Source organism: Podarcis cretensis (genome assembly GCF_951804945.1).
Source record: "Podarcis cretensis genome assembly, chromosome: 9".
NCBI classification, from domain to species: Eukaryota; Metazoa; Chordata; class Lepidosauria; order Squamata; family Lacertidae; genus Podarcis; species Podarcis cretensis.
This window is the reverse complement of record NC_137178.1, coordinates 24030683-24046317: the sequence shown is the minus strand read 5'-3', so window position 1 is coordinate 24046317 and position 15635 is coordinate 24030683. Positions and strand designations below refer to the sequence as shown.

Below are 15635 nucleotides of genomic sequence, written 5' to 3'. Positions count from 1 at the left end.
TCTTCAAACTATATGTACTCTTTAAAAGTACCCCGGCCATTCCAAAATACAATATTTAATAAATGGCTTTTTGTTCAAATGTTTCCAATTGAAAAACTGTGGGGTGGAGGGAAACCAAGCCCCCTCTGATCCCCCTGGGCCTTCACATCTCACTACCTTTCCCCTAGGTGATTTAGAGCAGATCCTCCAGATGTCATTGGACTCTATGAGCCCTAGCCAGCTTGGTTAATGGTCATTGAAGATGGGAGTTGCAGTCCACCAAGAACTGGAGGGCCATAGGTACCCCACCCCCACTTCAGAGCTTCAGAGGTCACAGGTAGCACCTTAAATGGATCCCTGCAAAAAAATTGTTTACCTGCAGGGTTGACCCTGAACTGGATTAATACAATCTATGTTGATTGCTATGGTCAGCAGTTGGGCTGCCACATTTGTACAGCCCTGCTGCAAAATGAGGTACATGAAGTATACCCCCAAACGGCTAAGTGACTAGTTTAAAAGTTCAAATTTGGTTCATAGGTTGCTAAAGATGCTCATTACTAGGGAATTCTGAAAATGGAACTTTTTGACTGAAATTCTTTGCTGATTTAAGTGGAATTAAGCCCTTTTGAATTCAGTGAAATATACTTTTTGAATAAGTGTGCCTATGATTGCACTGTTGGTTTCTAAGCATCACATTCTGGAACAAAAAGATGCCAGCAGAACAGAGTAAGCTGGGTAGCAAGTGGACCTGTGACAGATACTGTGCCTGCTTACACTCTTGAAGCATTGTAAATTGCCAGCTGCCTTTTCTGGTTTCATATTTGCTCCGGGTGGTATTTTACACTGCCTTTAGGCACGGGAAAGCCACCTTGAAATATCACACCTACATCCATGGGGGCAAGGACTGATAAAGGCCAGTGTGGGCTTTGATGCAGAGGAAAGTGCATTGTGTGGGCCAGGAGGGCAGAAGAGAGCAGTCAGAATTTGGCCAACAATCTGTGGGCCCCCCTGGCAAAAGGGGCCTCAAGCATGTTGCTCCTAATTTGGGGACTGACACTGCTCTGATGCTATATTTTATTTCCATGGTGCGCAACTGATCATTTAGCCTGTGTTATTTAGTCAGCAGCGGGTGGGAGTTCTGTTTCCCCACAACAGCAACTCTATATAATGCCAAAAAGTGTTTGCAGTTCAGGGCTCCTACTGATTACCTGCTTATGGAGCGTTCATTCTGATTTGCATGAGTGTTCATTCAGATTGGTTCATGGGGATGTTATAGGACATTAAACATGCATCCTGATTTGTCTGCAGGTTGCTTTAAAAACTTCCCAAACTTTTCAGTGCATTTCCCCATCATATTCTTAATATAAAATCCATTGTTGGTTGCTATATTTTTAAGTGGATATGGTGGTCCAGGGCAAGAGGGCATTATAATCTGCTTTAATTGTATGGACATAATTTCTACTATGTACTTGACTCCCTCCTGCAAAATAGTGACTGTCTGCTGCTGCTGCTCAAATATGGATGGATGCACAGGCTTTCTAGATTGTATCCTTACTCACTAGACTTAAATAAATAGCATGATTCCTTTGCAGAGTTCAGGCTATAAACCTCTAAATATTCTGTTGACTTGCAGTTTATTGCTTTATACATTTTCAGATGCTAAAAACAGCTTTCATTACTCTGTTATAACCAGCAGTAATATCAATGGCATCCGTTTGCTTGACTAGCCTTAAAATTAAACCTGTAGGCTTTTTTTTCTATAGGCAGCCTGTTTACTGGTTTGGAGCATTGCAGCCTGGTTTTATTGTTCTTCTTTCTTTCTTTCTTTCTTTCTTTCAGGGGAACACTACTTACAAGGAACTCCTAAGATGTTTCCCTTAAAGGATGCGGAATTGGGAGCCTTTACCTTCTTTGCTTCTGCTCTTCCGAATGATGTTTGTGGGAGCAACGGCCTGCCCTTGACACCAAACTCCATAAAGATCCTGGGACGCTTTCAGATTCTTAAGACAATTACGCATCCTAGGCTCTGCCAGTATGTGGACATTTCCCGTGGAAAGCATGGTGAGTGTGCTTTCTCCCCCCTCCCTGCCCCATAACTTTGGGGTGTGCATGTAGGAGTGTTACAGTAATTATTCTGTGCGTGTGTTTCAGAGCATTAGACTTCAAAGCAGCCGTCATCATTTTTTCCCCCCAAGACGGCAGTTTGCTTTTCCCCAGACTGACTCTGTAGCAGCATTTTTCAGGCTTGTCTCTGTTGTTGCACATAACAGACACAGATGTATGCTGCTGGGCTGCAGGCCTTTGTTATCCTGTAGTTCAGATCACATTGATAATTTTTAGGTATTTCCTTTTCTTTTTCACACTCTGCTTATCTCTCTTTACTCCATTCCCCCCTCCACCCTCTGTTCCTTCACATGCTTTTTGGGGGGTTTTGTTCTTGAAAACTGCAGGCTTCTTTCAGTCCATTTGTTCCTTAGGTTCCTGCAATTCATCAATCTGTCTTTCTTTTTATTTAATTCTTCAAATCTCTCTTTTGAAGTTCAGAGTTTAAAAGAAATGTGCTCCACAGAAGGCGGCCTCGACAGTTCTCTCCCAGTCCTCACATTTTGGAACTTATCAGTGTGCCATATATCATGCTGAAGATGAAATATAAGCTGTAATTTACTTATTCTGTTATTTCTGTTTGTATACTGCCCTTCATCCAAAGATCACAGGGTAGTTCACAACATAGAAATACAAAATAAGAACACAAAAATACATTTTAAAAATAAAAATAAACCCATAATCTCCTACCAAAAACACATTTTAAAAGGCCAAAGGCCTCGTTATAGAGAAATATTTTCACATGGTACGTAAAGATATGTAATGAAGGCACCAGGCGAGTCTCTCTGAAGAGAGCATTCCACAAATGGGGAGTCACTCATTCTCATGTTGCCACCCTGCGGACCTCATGTAGAGGAGGCACACGGAGAAGGGCCTCAGGTGATGATCACAGGGTCTGGGTCAGTTCATATGGAAAGAGGTGGTCCTTGAGGTATTGTGGTCCATTTAAGGCCTTCTGGATCAAAAGTTGGGGCACAGGTGGTGCTGTGGTCTAAACCACTGAGCCTCTTGGGCTTGCCGATCAGAAGGTCGGCGGTTCAAATCCCTGCAACAGGGTGAGTTCCCGTTGCTCTGTCCCAGCTCCTGCCAACATAGCAGTTTGAAAGCATGCCAAAAAGTGCAAGTAGATAAATAGGTACCGCTCTGGTGGGAAGGTAAACGGCGATTCCATGCGCTGCTCTGGTTCACCAGAAACGGCTTAGTCATGCTGGCCACATGACCCGGAAAAACTGTCTGCGGACAAACGCCGGCTCCCTTGGGCTGTAAAGCGAGATGAGCGCAGCAAACCCCAGAGTCGTCTGTGACTGGACTTAGCTGTCAGATGTCCTTTACATTTTTAGGTCAAAACCAGCCCTTCAAATTGGGCCTGGAAACTTAATTGGCAGCCGGTACAGTCAGGCCAGGATTGGTGTAATATGCTCAAACCATCTTACCCTAGTGAGTTGCGTGACTGCCAAATTCTGCACCCTAGTGAGTTGCGTGACTGCCAAATTCTGCACCAGCTAAAGTTTTCGAACTGTCCTCAGAGGCAGCCCTACACATAATGTGTTGCAGTAATCTTACTAAGAGGTTACTGGAGCATAGATGACAAAAGTTAGGTTATCCTTATCCCGATAGGGGCACAGCTGGGTCCATAGCCGAAAAGGCGATTTTCGGGTTGAACTATGCCCATTTTAGCAGGCTATTTCCCTTGCAAAATGTCATCTCTTAAGTGCATCTTTTTAATCTTACACATTCCTCCTGTGAGGAGAACTGCAATGCTATGTGTGCAGCCTGTCTCTGTATGCACACAGAGGGCTCCTTAAAAGATACAAAGCATTCCTCACAACTTGCCTGGCATGCTGCTCTATGTGCTTCTTATAATTGGCTGTTCAGTTTTTCACTTGACTTTATTTGTTCTATTTACATTTTTTTATTTTCCCATTCTCATGCTGGATATCACGTGTGACCTGTCCTTTAAAGGGCATTGTATTTTCCGAAAAATCTTACATATCGCTTAGGAAGACAGGCGAACTAATATCAGTGTACTGGATGAAGCAAAGATCACCAGTGTTGAAGCAATGATTCTTCAACACAACTTTGTTGGACTGGTCATGTTGTGCAGATGCCTGATTATCACCTTCCAAAGCAACTACTCTATTCCAAACTTAAAAATGGAAAGTGTAATATTAGCTGGTGGCCAACAAAAGAGGTTAAAAGTCTGTCTCAAGGCAAAGCTAAAAAAATGTATAAACAGCGACAACTGGGAAACACTGGCCTGTGAGCGCTCTAGTTGGAGAACAGCCTTTACCAAAGGTGTCATGGGCTTTGAAGACACTTGAACGCAGGATGAAAGGGAGAAACGTGCTAAGAGGAAGGCACACTTGGCAAATCCACACCATGATCAACTCCCACCCGGAAACCAATGTCCCCACTGTGGAAGGACGCGTGGGTCCAGAATTGGCCTCCACAGTCACTTACAGACTCATTGTTAAAACCGTGTTTATGGAAGACAATCTTACTCGGCTACGAGTGATCGCCAAAGAATAAAAGTTAGTTCAGAAGTCAGGGTTTTCCTGTCTTCTATAAACTGTTCCAAACTTATTCAATATGATCGTGCTTTCTTGGTATCTTGGCAGGGGTGGAGGGTGACAGTTACACCTGGGATCAGTTTTATTACTTTTAAGTGAAGTTTCTTTTCTTTTACATGGTGAATTTTATTTAACTGTAGCTTTTGCTGTATAGCTAAGCAGAATGTCTGGCAAAGCAGAGGAGAAGCTTCACATTGTAAATCTGTTTTAAAGGAGAGGTGGTTGTACATAGAATGACAATATTCTTACAGCTATACAAGAATAATGTATTATGAGGCAGCCCAGAGAGGAAAATCCAAAAATAGTCTTAGCTGGCGGTGCATTTTATAACAAAATTAGTGCAGCAGAATGGATGTGCCTGTCACGATCTCTTTTTATTTGTTTGAATTTCCATGGAATTCAAATTGTAATACCATAAAATACAATACAAGATATAAAAGAAACACTACAAATGCATTTAAAAACCAATGTGGATATTTAATGGGATGGATATACCATCCTCTACCAAAATCCACAGACCACCCAAATGAAGCTCAGGGAGCACAGTTTAGGAAATCCTGCCTTAAATAATGCTGTTGTCGGGAACCATGTTGACAATTACTAAGATTTTGGTGGCTGTCACAGCATCATGTTCAGGGTAACTGTTCCCCATGCTCATCCACGCACCTCAGTTGTGGATAATAGTAAGGCATTCGATACCCCTGTGTGAATGGAGTTGGTGAGGGCAGGAGAGGTTTCAGCATGAGGCACTGTTTTCCTTCAGTTGATCTCTGAATTCCTATTCCTTTTTCACCATTACAGTCCATTCCTAAATAACACAGTTTATATATTTCAGTTGTTTAAAAGAGAAATCTTACTGGGTTGGGAGAGGCGGTACTTGCGGTGGATGAGCTGTCAAATCGAAAGCTGGTGTCCGGCAGGGCACTAGGTGGAGTGGGCGGGGTAGGGTTTTCTCTTGGCCCCCTTCCATTGGCTGTCTTGAGGTATTCTTTAAATAATGTATTCCCTCTCATTCGATCCAGCCCCAGGGCACACATGCCATATTGAGGGCATATTGTGGGAATGGAAGGATTGAACAGATCTGAAGCCTCCCCCTATCAACTCCCAACATGCTACTGAAATGCCAAACCCCCCCCCCCCCATTTTGACCAGAGCCAGTGTGGTGTAGTGGTTAAGAGCGGTGGACTCGTAATCTGGGGAACCGGGTTCGCGTCTCCGCTCCTCCACATGCAGCTGCTGGGTGACCTTGGGCCAGTCACACTTCTCTGAAGTCTCTCAGCCCCACTCACCTCACAGAGTGTTTGTTGTGGTGGAGGAAGGGAAAGGACAATGTTAGCCACTTTGAGACTCCTTAAAAAGGGAGTGAAAGGCGGGATATCAAATCCAAACTCTTCTTCTCTCCACCATCAGTGCACTGATGTCAGAAGAGCAATGGCAATGGATCTTTCCAGGGCTGGTGCACAATTCTTATAAGTATGGGCCTCTAAAATTATGTCTTGTTGGGGACCTGCAACTGAAATACCCCCCTATTTTGGGGGACTCAAATTTAAGAAAATGGAGGGAAATGGCTCCATGTATAATACGATCCACACTTTTTAGAATCATTTTTAAAGAAAAAAACCTAGTCTTATACACGGAAAAGTATGGTACTTTCTTGCATTAAAAATAAATAAATTGTAAACTAAGCATTATGTGGGGGAAATGGTGTGATTAATGTTTGTAAATGTACAAAAGGAGCGAGTGCTATGCCTTAAAAATTGCTCTCCTTCACAGTAATGGAGAAATGTTCCTTTTCAAAAACAGTGGTCTATCTCCTCAATGTGGTAAATAAAAGAAATGGAGAAAATAACAAGCGAGTAGGTTAACCCATATGTACTCGTAGCAACTGAAACAATTTGTATATTTTGCTATTATTTTACTAGCCCTATTCCAAAACAAATGGTACCCACTTATCTGTTTTTTTCTTTCTTGTCTTCCTTCACTTACACAAAAAATTTGGTAATTTCGATACTGAAAGAGTGGCGAATATAATACTAGAAGTTTCTAATACATTTCCAAATGCATTTAGAAAAAGTAGAAAATTGGAAGTACTGACCGTAAAACTGACAAAGAAACTTTCAAAAAATGGCAATAGTTGCTAAAAAAAAATCTTAGTTACCTTTTACAAAAATGACCCAAGGCAACATGGAGAGATATAAAATGTATACAATATTCAAACTTTATAACCAAAACAATAATTACAAAATCTTTACCATGCTAAAAGCACACACTCCATAAAAAGTGCCAAATCAGAAACTGGTGGAATACAGCCAAAAACAAATAAAAAATATTGATCAGTAAAAACAGCCCATCACAGAAATTTTCTATTTACTCTATTCTCTCCCCCCCCCCCCCACCATGGTTGTTGTTGTATAATGAGGAAAAAAATGCTCATATGTTCTTAACACTGAAATTACTCTAGACAGTTGTTGGCTGCAAATAATTGCCATCTACGTGTTAATTTGGTTATATTCTGTGTAACGTATACTCAGTATGATTTTCTATCCCCCTAAAATAAGTAGACATCCTCTTTGTATTACGAGATGCAGCGTTACCATAATATGGTTTTCATTTCAGTGGGATGCAAGAGTGAAAGTGTTTTTGTGCCTGTGTGCACTGAGATACTAAATCTGTCTCTCTGTGTATATTTTTCATCAGAGAGGCTAGTGGTTGTTGCGGAACACTGTGGAAAGAGTCTGGAAGATTTGCTTCGAGACAGGAAACCAGTGAGGTATGCTATCAAGAAAAACATTGCAAGGGAACATGCAAACTGAAAGGTTTATCTACTTTAAGTTACAAAGTCCAGATGCACTTTTTCTTTTAAAACGTTAACTACCTTTGCAGGTCTAACAGATTCAAAGCTGACATCTTCCAGTACTTTATCCTTCTGGCAGCCAGATAAACACATGCTTAGGATGAAACATATATTTACTTCTTCACAAAAGTTTTACGATTTTACGATGAAAGTACTGGAACCTGCCAGCCATTTCTTCCAATATGCTTTGCTTGTGTTTTAAGTTATGTTTCAGATAATGAGTTTTTGGGGTTTTTTAAAGCCAACCTGAAACGTATTGAGGAATTGTGTGTACATGACAGTGTTTGTACATTAGTTGTGCAGGGTTTTAAGCTTCTAAATGATGAATGTTAGTTTCATTTCTATAGGAAAAGAAAATGAAAGTATATATCTTGATGTTTCCCTGCAGCTTCTGTATTGCTATATGATATAAAGTGCAGCATCAGGTTCAGGAAATTTGATATTGCTGTGCAATGTAAAATGCAGAACAGAGATTACAACATTATTTTCTTCCAGCGAACAAAGGAGTACATTCTACCCAGGTGAGGGGATCAGGAAGCCTCAGCCATACCTCTGCTCATATAGCATGGCAACCCTGTCTGCTTCTGGCCTTAGACTGGTAGCATAGCACAGTATCCCTGTTGATATGGTGGCACATACAGAGAAATGATTGTGTGGATACAGGAAGTGCCTTTTGCTTCCTGTTTGCACAGTTATCTGAAGCTGTAAATGGAGCCTACAAACTGTTTGCACATAAAGTCTGCATGCATGGAGCTGCTTTGCGTAATTTGCACCCTCTTTGGGGTACAGATTGTGCAGGTAGATTGTGCATGTGTACATTTTTAGAATCTTTAGGGAATGGGGCTGGATTTTGGCACAGGAATAGTGCTTAGGAGGATTTCCTCTGAGAACACTGCATCCCTGGGATCAGGCTCTTACAGTGGTGTCTGCGTTTTGATAAATATGAAAATAGGGAGAGAGAGAGAGAAACTTTTATTGCACTAGCCAAAAGCCATAGCATCATCCAAAGAAGGGGGGAAAAAAACCAGTTGATACATATGCAGTAAAACCATGATCAAATCTACCAAAATTTCTTATTACATAGAATAAAAAGTAATTTTCAAATAAAATGTGCAAATTAGATCTCAGAGTCCCCTTTGCACTCACCCCATAAATGAGACCAAACTTGTGCTGTGGCTGAATTCTCCAGCCTTGGCCTTACCTGGCTTAGTGTTAATATTTCCATTTCACTTTTGTTGAATTTAGATTCTTTCCTACTGATTTAGTTAGCTGGATTGAAGACTTGAGGGGCAACTTAACACATTTTGAAATGGATTGGAAATAATGTATCTCAGAAATTATTTTACCACCAGGTCATTAAGTGCCAACTCCTGCAGAATAATCCCCAATTGTCCCCTTGGCTATAGAGCAGAAACTGAGAGTGCTTCTATTTGCCATTTGTGCTTGGCATATGGATGGAGTGAGCTCTAAATTTTATCTTCATTGCATGTTGACAGATATTGGTTTATAGATTATACCCAATGAGAGGGTGCATGTCTGTTCAGTGGATATCAGAGATATATAGCAGATTGCTTAACAATTAACAGTTTGCTGTGATGGAAGACTTCTAAGCCCCTGTCACCAAAGATCATAGATACCACATTTCCTAATGGTAAATTAAAACTAGGATATTCCTTTACATAATTTACATCCTGTGCCTTCAGAATTAATTTATGTTCCTAGGTGATTTAGAAGGGAGTAAGGAACAAAAGCACAATAATAAATTGAGGGTATTTTTGTCAATTAAGTGGTATTTAAATCTTGCCGAATAAAATAAGAACTCAGTAAAATAAAAAAATACTCTGTATTTTAAACTTTCAAATCATTTCACAAACTCTTTTCATTGCCTTTTGTAATTCTAGCAACCCTGTAATGTAAGTCAGTATTGTTTTCTCCTTTTGCTGGGTGAGGGGGTGTTGAAGCTGAGAGATAGTGGCAGAAGCAACATTTGAATTGGGGATTTGTAGCTTTGTCACTTACCTGGGAGTAAACTCTATTGAACTTCATAGCACTTGCTTCTTAGTTTCATATACAGGGTTTCACTTTTAGACACTGAGTTATGTCAGCTCTCGGGGATGCTACTAAGTCCAAAATAATGTTTTCGCCCAACCTATATCAAAATGTTGTATTGTCTATTTAAAGTATCTCCAAAGTGAGTTTAATGTTAGCAGTTTGCCTTCATACTTTTTTCCTGAAGCATTATTTGAATGTCCAGTCCTTTAATTCCCCCTTTGCCCAGCAAGGTAAAAGACTGAAAGCTTTTTCTCACCTATCTTAAGAGAAATGCCCAGCCAGTGGCAATTTTTTATGGAAGCATAATTTCTAAAAAAAAAAAAAATTAAAGCCCAAATCAGAAATGCGCCTCCCTCAAGGCTTTTTGTGTGTGTGTTTCTCAAGCCAGCATATGCAGCAAAATTTTGAGTTCATACTATGCAAAAGAGAAGCTGTTTCACCTCAGGGATACTTTCACTGAGACCAACTGAAACATTTCCCATTGTTTTTCAGTTAATTAAAATTGACATCTTTTTGTTTCTGTCATAAGACCTTTCAATAGCCAGAAATAATTTAAGAAAGAGCAATTCCCAGTTATGCTATTCAATCCATCTCCGTCAATTAGCTTTGTAGGGAACTATTTGGGGTCCTCCCCCCTACTTGTTTTGATTATATTAGCTCATGATAGAACAGGTTTTATACCCAAAGTTGATATGCATGCTATTGCAATTAATTTCACAAACTGTTATGGAATGGGAGAAGCTGTCCTTATGGTTTATAGATTAATTCTTCTTGCACTTGCCAGGAAATAAGTCCTTTGCACCTGTACCACAAGCTGATGTCAAGTCAGCAGGAAATCTTCTATTAGGCTATTGCTGAAACTGAAGATATACCATGGGTGGACGGTCCATCTTTCCATGCATATTGCAAAACAGCAGGCTATACAGCTGTCTGATAGTTATTTGCAGTTAATCTTATGAAGTCATGCATCATTATACCGATTACATATGAGGTAACGGTTTGCATAGGTGTTTCGGCACAGTTCTGTTTTTGAGTCCACAAGAACCGTCCTCCTTTTTCTCCCCCTTTTCCATAAGGTGGTGATATTCCACTAGGACACTACTGTACTTTAGAAGAGCTTATCAGAATTTCTAACTCCAAAGTTAGATATCTGAAATAGTTACGCTACATTTGGCTTCTCTTGTAACTCAGTCAGGAAGCTAAACATTCCACAGAAACATTGCAGCACGCTTTTCTGTTATGATCTCTGTGTATCCCCAGATGGATACATTTTGGATAATGGAAACCTTTTGTTAACCGTAATGATCTTCAAAGCCTCTTGAGAGTATATTATTACCTCTACCATACGTTCTCGGCAACCTTGTTGAAATAACCTGGGCAACAGTATAGGTATAGTTGTAGAAGGTGAAATGTTAGCAGAACCCTCAGCCCCACGAACACTGGGAAACTGATATAACCACTTCTCAGTAGGTGTCAGGATCTGAAACATTTGGTTTAGAATAAAGAACTTCAAGAATTAGACCAAGGCTGTAAGCCCATGCATGCTTACAAGAGAGTAAGCCCCAGTGAACACTGTGGGTAAGCATGCATTGCATTTCACAGTATATCATGGACAGCTTGGTTTTCTTCTTTCTGCATCTCGAATGAACTTATGGCACATCTGAGCAGATAGGATTCCTGATAGTACTATAGCCTCTTAAATGTGTTCATTGGAGGCGGCTTATTGGTTTCTTAGTCTGTTAGTTTTTTTGTTATATATTTTGTGTTCTCATTTCGTATTTTTTTGTTGAAAAGCTCCATGTGATCTTCGAATGAAAAGCTCCTTGTGATCTTTGAATGAAAGGCGGTATACAAATTTCATGAATGCAATGCAATAATAAAAAAATAATAATGACTGCAGCTGTAATTGCATTTTGCAAAATGTTGTGGCTTGAGAAATTTTTCCCGTCTGGATATTGACTCTAAATCTGACTCTGGAATTTAAATATTGGAACAACAACTCGATATCAATAAAATTGCAGTATACAATCTTGGAAAGGAATGTGCTATGTTTGTAGCCTGCCAGTAGAATGGCAATCTTGTTCATAAGAGTAACTGCCATATATGTCTGTCTGTCTACATAGCAAAAGACTTTCATTTAACATTTATTTGTTCAAAGTACAAGCAAATAATCAAACTGGATTTTTCATTCTAATTAGAATATTGGTTTCAATTGAAATTCAACAACCTTATTAAGTTCTAGCTAGTGTCATGCAACACAACCCTGTTTCTGTTTACTCAGAAGTCTGACTAGGCTCCATGAGGCTTGCTTTCTAGTAAGTTTGTCGAAGATTGTAGCCTTAGTGGTTTTACAACTTTGTAAATTGCCTGCCTTTGAATTCCAGTTTTTCTAGTCAGAGGTGCAGAGTCCTACAAGCTACCTTTTAAAGCTGTTAGTTGAGAAATGTTTTCTTCTGAACACTGAAAATAAGCACACATACCATTCTGTTATTATTTTTTCACATTATACTTTAAAATGCCCTACTTTCCTTTTTGAAGAATTTTGCAATTTTACAATCACAAAAGCCAACAGATGGAGTATTTAGATGGTTTTTGGCACCTGCATTATGCATTTTGAATTGTTCTGAATTCGTGAGCAGAGTGGTCATAGTATGTCTTCAATAAAATATAGTTGTCATATGTTTCAGAGGTTATGGTTTTGAAAAATTACCAGTGAACCATCAGAGAGATACAAAGGTATAATATGTTATACATAGACCCTTTGATCGGAAGCAGACTCTGTCTGCAGCTGTTTACTAGCTTGGTGGAAAACATGATCCGACTCGGATGAGTAGGTTTTATTTGCTCTTATTAAACTATTGTCTACTCCATGTATTAGATGTCTTTGTTCCATCCTCTGCTATAAATGCATTACCGTTTGTATTGTGTTCTAAAATCAAACGGGAGGTAGGCTTTATATGAAAAAGGTTCTCCAAAGGGTAAACATGTAGCTTATAAAAAAAACAAAATAAGATGAGGAAAGGGCTAAGAGGAAGGCAAATGTTTTCCAGCAACTGAACACTCATATGATTCCAATTCAGAAGCAGCCATTGATACAGCTTCAAGGGTTGTGTGTGTGGTGCTTTCATTTGGAACACTGAAGAGGCCTTTGGCCCTTTAAATGATGTTGTGTCTTCAGGTCCGCGGTTGACCCTAACCATTGGTTACGCTGACTGGTGCTGATGGGAGCTGGACTCCAGAAACATCTTGAGAGTGACAGGTTCTCCTACTCTGTTTTAGCTAATGAGATGAATATGTTTAGGTTGGATTAGGAGATTGGAGTCTGTGGAAAGTGAGCTCGTTTTGAGTAAAATCAAGTTTTGGAGGTGACACAGTTGAGTAGCTATTTCTAAGATAATTCTTTTGAAAATACTGTATGTCTCAGTAAAATAAGGATTAAGGAGAAAGGGGCATAGCTCAAAATGCAGTCTTTCTGGGTTAAAATACCTTTCTACAACACCTTTCTGGAACTAATTATTATGTTTTCATTCTTACAATATAAACATGATTTAAGTGTTGCTGCTACGGATGTAGAAAAGTGCAACCAGTCTGAGCAAATAAGCTGAAGAGCAAGGGAATATTAAAATAATGGGAAAGTATGGAAGTAGGTAATCAAGAAACTTCTTTTAAAAAACACACAACTATTTGTCACAATCAAGTATAACAACATATATATAGTTAGGTATTTGTTTATTTCCATTTTAATCCTTTCCCAGTAATTCATTTCCAAAATAGCATTTATTGGTGTGAAGTCATGAAGCAAAATAAATCCATTAGTCATGTCTTGTTTATGCACTATCCAATACTGCTTTTCTTAATTAGTTTGAATTTTTAGTAAATATAAAATGGGAGCTGAAGCTGGTATGCAAAGTAATTCAATCTATAGCAGAAGGTGTTAATGTAACAATAAACGTTACCACTTGCTCTGAGCCAGCCTGGAGGTCATGTAAAATCACATTTTGTTTTGCTGAACCAGAATTCTCACGCCCAAACCTGAGCCAGCTAACAGGTTTTGTGACTAGGATCTGAAACCACAGTTTTAAGTTGGTTTACAAAGCATGCAGTAAGCCTCTGAATGCCAGTTATTGGGAATCAGAGGTAGGGAGAGTTGTTGTTAGGCTCATTCTTCCTGAATACTCATTTCCATCTCTCCCTGCCCCCAATAAAAAAACAGCATTCTGAGTCCCCTATCTTTTCAGTCCTCATTGATTTTGGGAGGGTATTTTTTCGGTATTTCTGCAAATATTGGGGTTCCCGCACACCTGTTTATACTACCCTCTGTTTGTGGATGGTGCCATTTTGGTTATATAAGTAAGGATCCTCACTCAGAGAATGAGTTTGCTGTTGGAATATGTGATGGTGATTCTTCAGAGCCTTGACAAACCTCTTGGAAGACTGTTGCGCCATGAAAATGGAAGCGAGCTTGATGTTGAATGCTGAGCAGGCAGGAAACAAAAGCAAGCAGAGAATGGAGACTATTCAAAGAATATATAAGATTATATTGTAAAAATGACGTTATCCTAGCAGAACTGAATGATACTTGCATATAATAAACAAATGGAATAAATATACTAGAAAAATATACAGGAAAAGTTATAAAACAAACTGTGCGATAAAATTTAAGACAATAGAAAAAGTACAACGAGAATGATTGGAAGTTTCAGAAGACTTTATTAGAAAAGACAGGGTATTATAACCAATATTCATTTCTCATTGTTAACTCTCTTTTATTTTTTATTTTTATTTTCTTTATCTTTTTTCTCTTATATTTTCGTGTTTAATTTTGCTGTAACTATTTGTAACATATATGTAAGATGGTATTTTAAATCAATAAAGACAAATTTTAAAAAAGGAAACAAAAAGGGGGGGGAAAGCAAGCAGATCTAGACCCCAGCTGGCCTGCTGCACACTTGGAAGCTTAAGCTACTCTGTGGAATTTAAACTACAGTTACATATCACAAACCATGATTTCACAGAGTATCTGAGTCCAGCCATTATGCCCCTTATCATAAAGGACATCATTAATTTCTTCATAGTGAAGAAGAATTAGGATAATTTGCAGCATGTTCATTTGCAAACATTGATCCAGATGATTTTGCTCACATCTTCACATACACTTTTGTAGCATGCCTGATCAGCTACTTCTTTTGCTTGAATACAGATGTCGTCTGTATTCTAAAGTTCAACATTCCTTGCCAGTTTAAGTGAGCCCAAGAATGTTCCTAAATATATACTTTGAGAACCAGTTTAAGAGTGCCTCATGTTGGCATGTAAATGTTTACACTAATGCCAATCCAAGAAAGGGCAGGGAAGAAATAGAGGTTTTCCACAACATAAAAATCAGTTTAAGAACAGCCAAAAAGATTACATTTCAAAGACCTTCCTTAATAATAATTATTCTTTAAGTTTACAGCCAGTGAAAGGAAGAGGAGCCTGTTAGATCTCACCAGGCAGGAGAGCTCCCCTTTTAGAAAGTCCTGTTCCTAGTTTCTGCCACCATATTTCCAGTAGAGATGGGCCAAAGAATCTATTTGATCTGTAAGGCCACCGGTCACTCACCTGACTTTGTATCAGATGCCTTAGAGTGTGCTTTGATTTTTTCCCTCTTTGCAACTGTGGCTTGCATTCGGCACTGTTGGTACCACATGTCAAGCGATGCTGCTGGGGTCAGATCCATGCTTGAGCTTCCAGTTGGAGCTCTTGAATGAATCCAGTGTCTGTTGAAAGCATTTGGCGCCAGATTTACAGAGTGTCAAATGCAAGCCATGTTTGTAAAACGACTGTTTGGCAGATTTAACTTCAATTCACTGTTCTGGCAGGGTGTCAGATCCACCTGATATGATAAATAGATGCTTAGAAGGCTTACAATAAGGAATGCACCTACTTTCTTCCATGTTCACACACAGACGTGCACATAACATTCCCTTGGGCACAAATCACTTTTTCCGTCCTCCATCAGCATTCGCTTGCTTGGGAGCTGATCAGAGCAACTCTGCCGCTGAGAGTTTGATATATGTGTGTCCGTGTGCATTTGTGTG

At 39.5% G+C, this 15635-nt stretch overlaps 1 protein-coding gene across 1 annotated transcript in view; it reads left to right on the top strand.

Annotated features, from left to right (window-relative positions):
* Positions 1–1818: 1818 nt before the first annotated feature.
* The window catches only part of TBCK (TBC1 domain containing kinase), an 80034-nt gene continuing 66217 nt past the window's right edge, over positions 1819–15635 (top strand). Inside the window, exons 1-2 of the mRNA XM_079990203.1 lie at positions 1819–2040; positions 7350–7422. Of these exons, the coding sequence (XP_079846329.1) occupies positions 1848–2040; positions 7350–7422 (266 nt within the window). The 5' untranslated portion in view covers positions 1819–1847. The remainder of the gene's footprint in view (positions 2041–7349; positions 7423–15635) is intronic.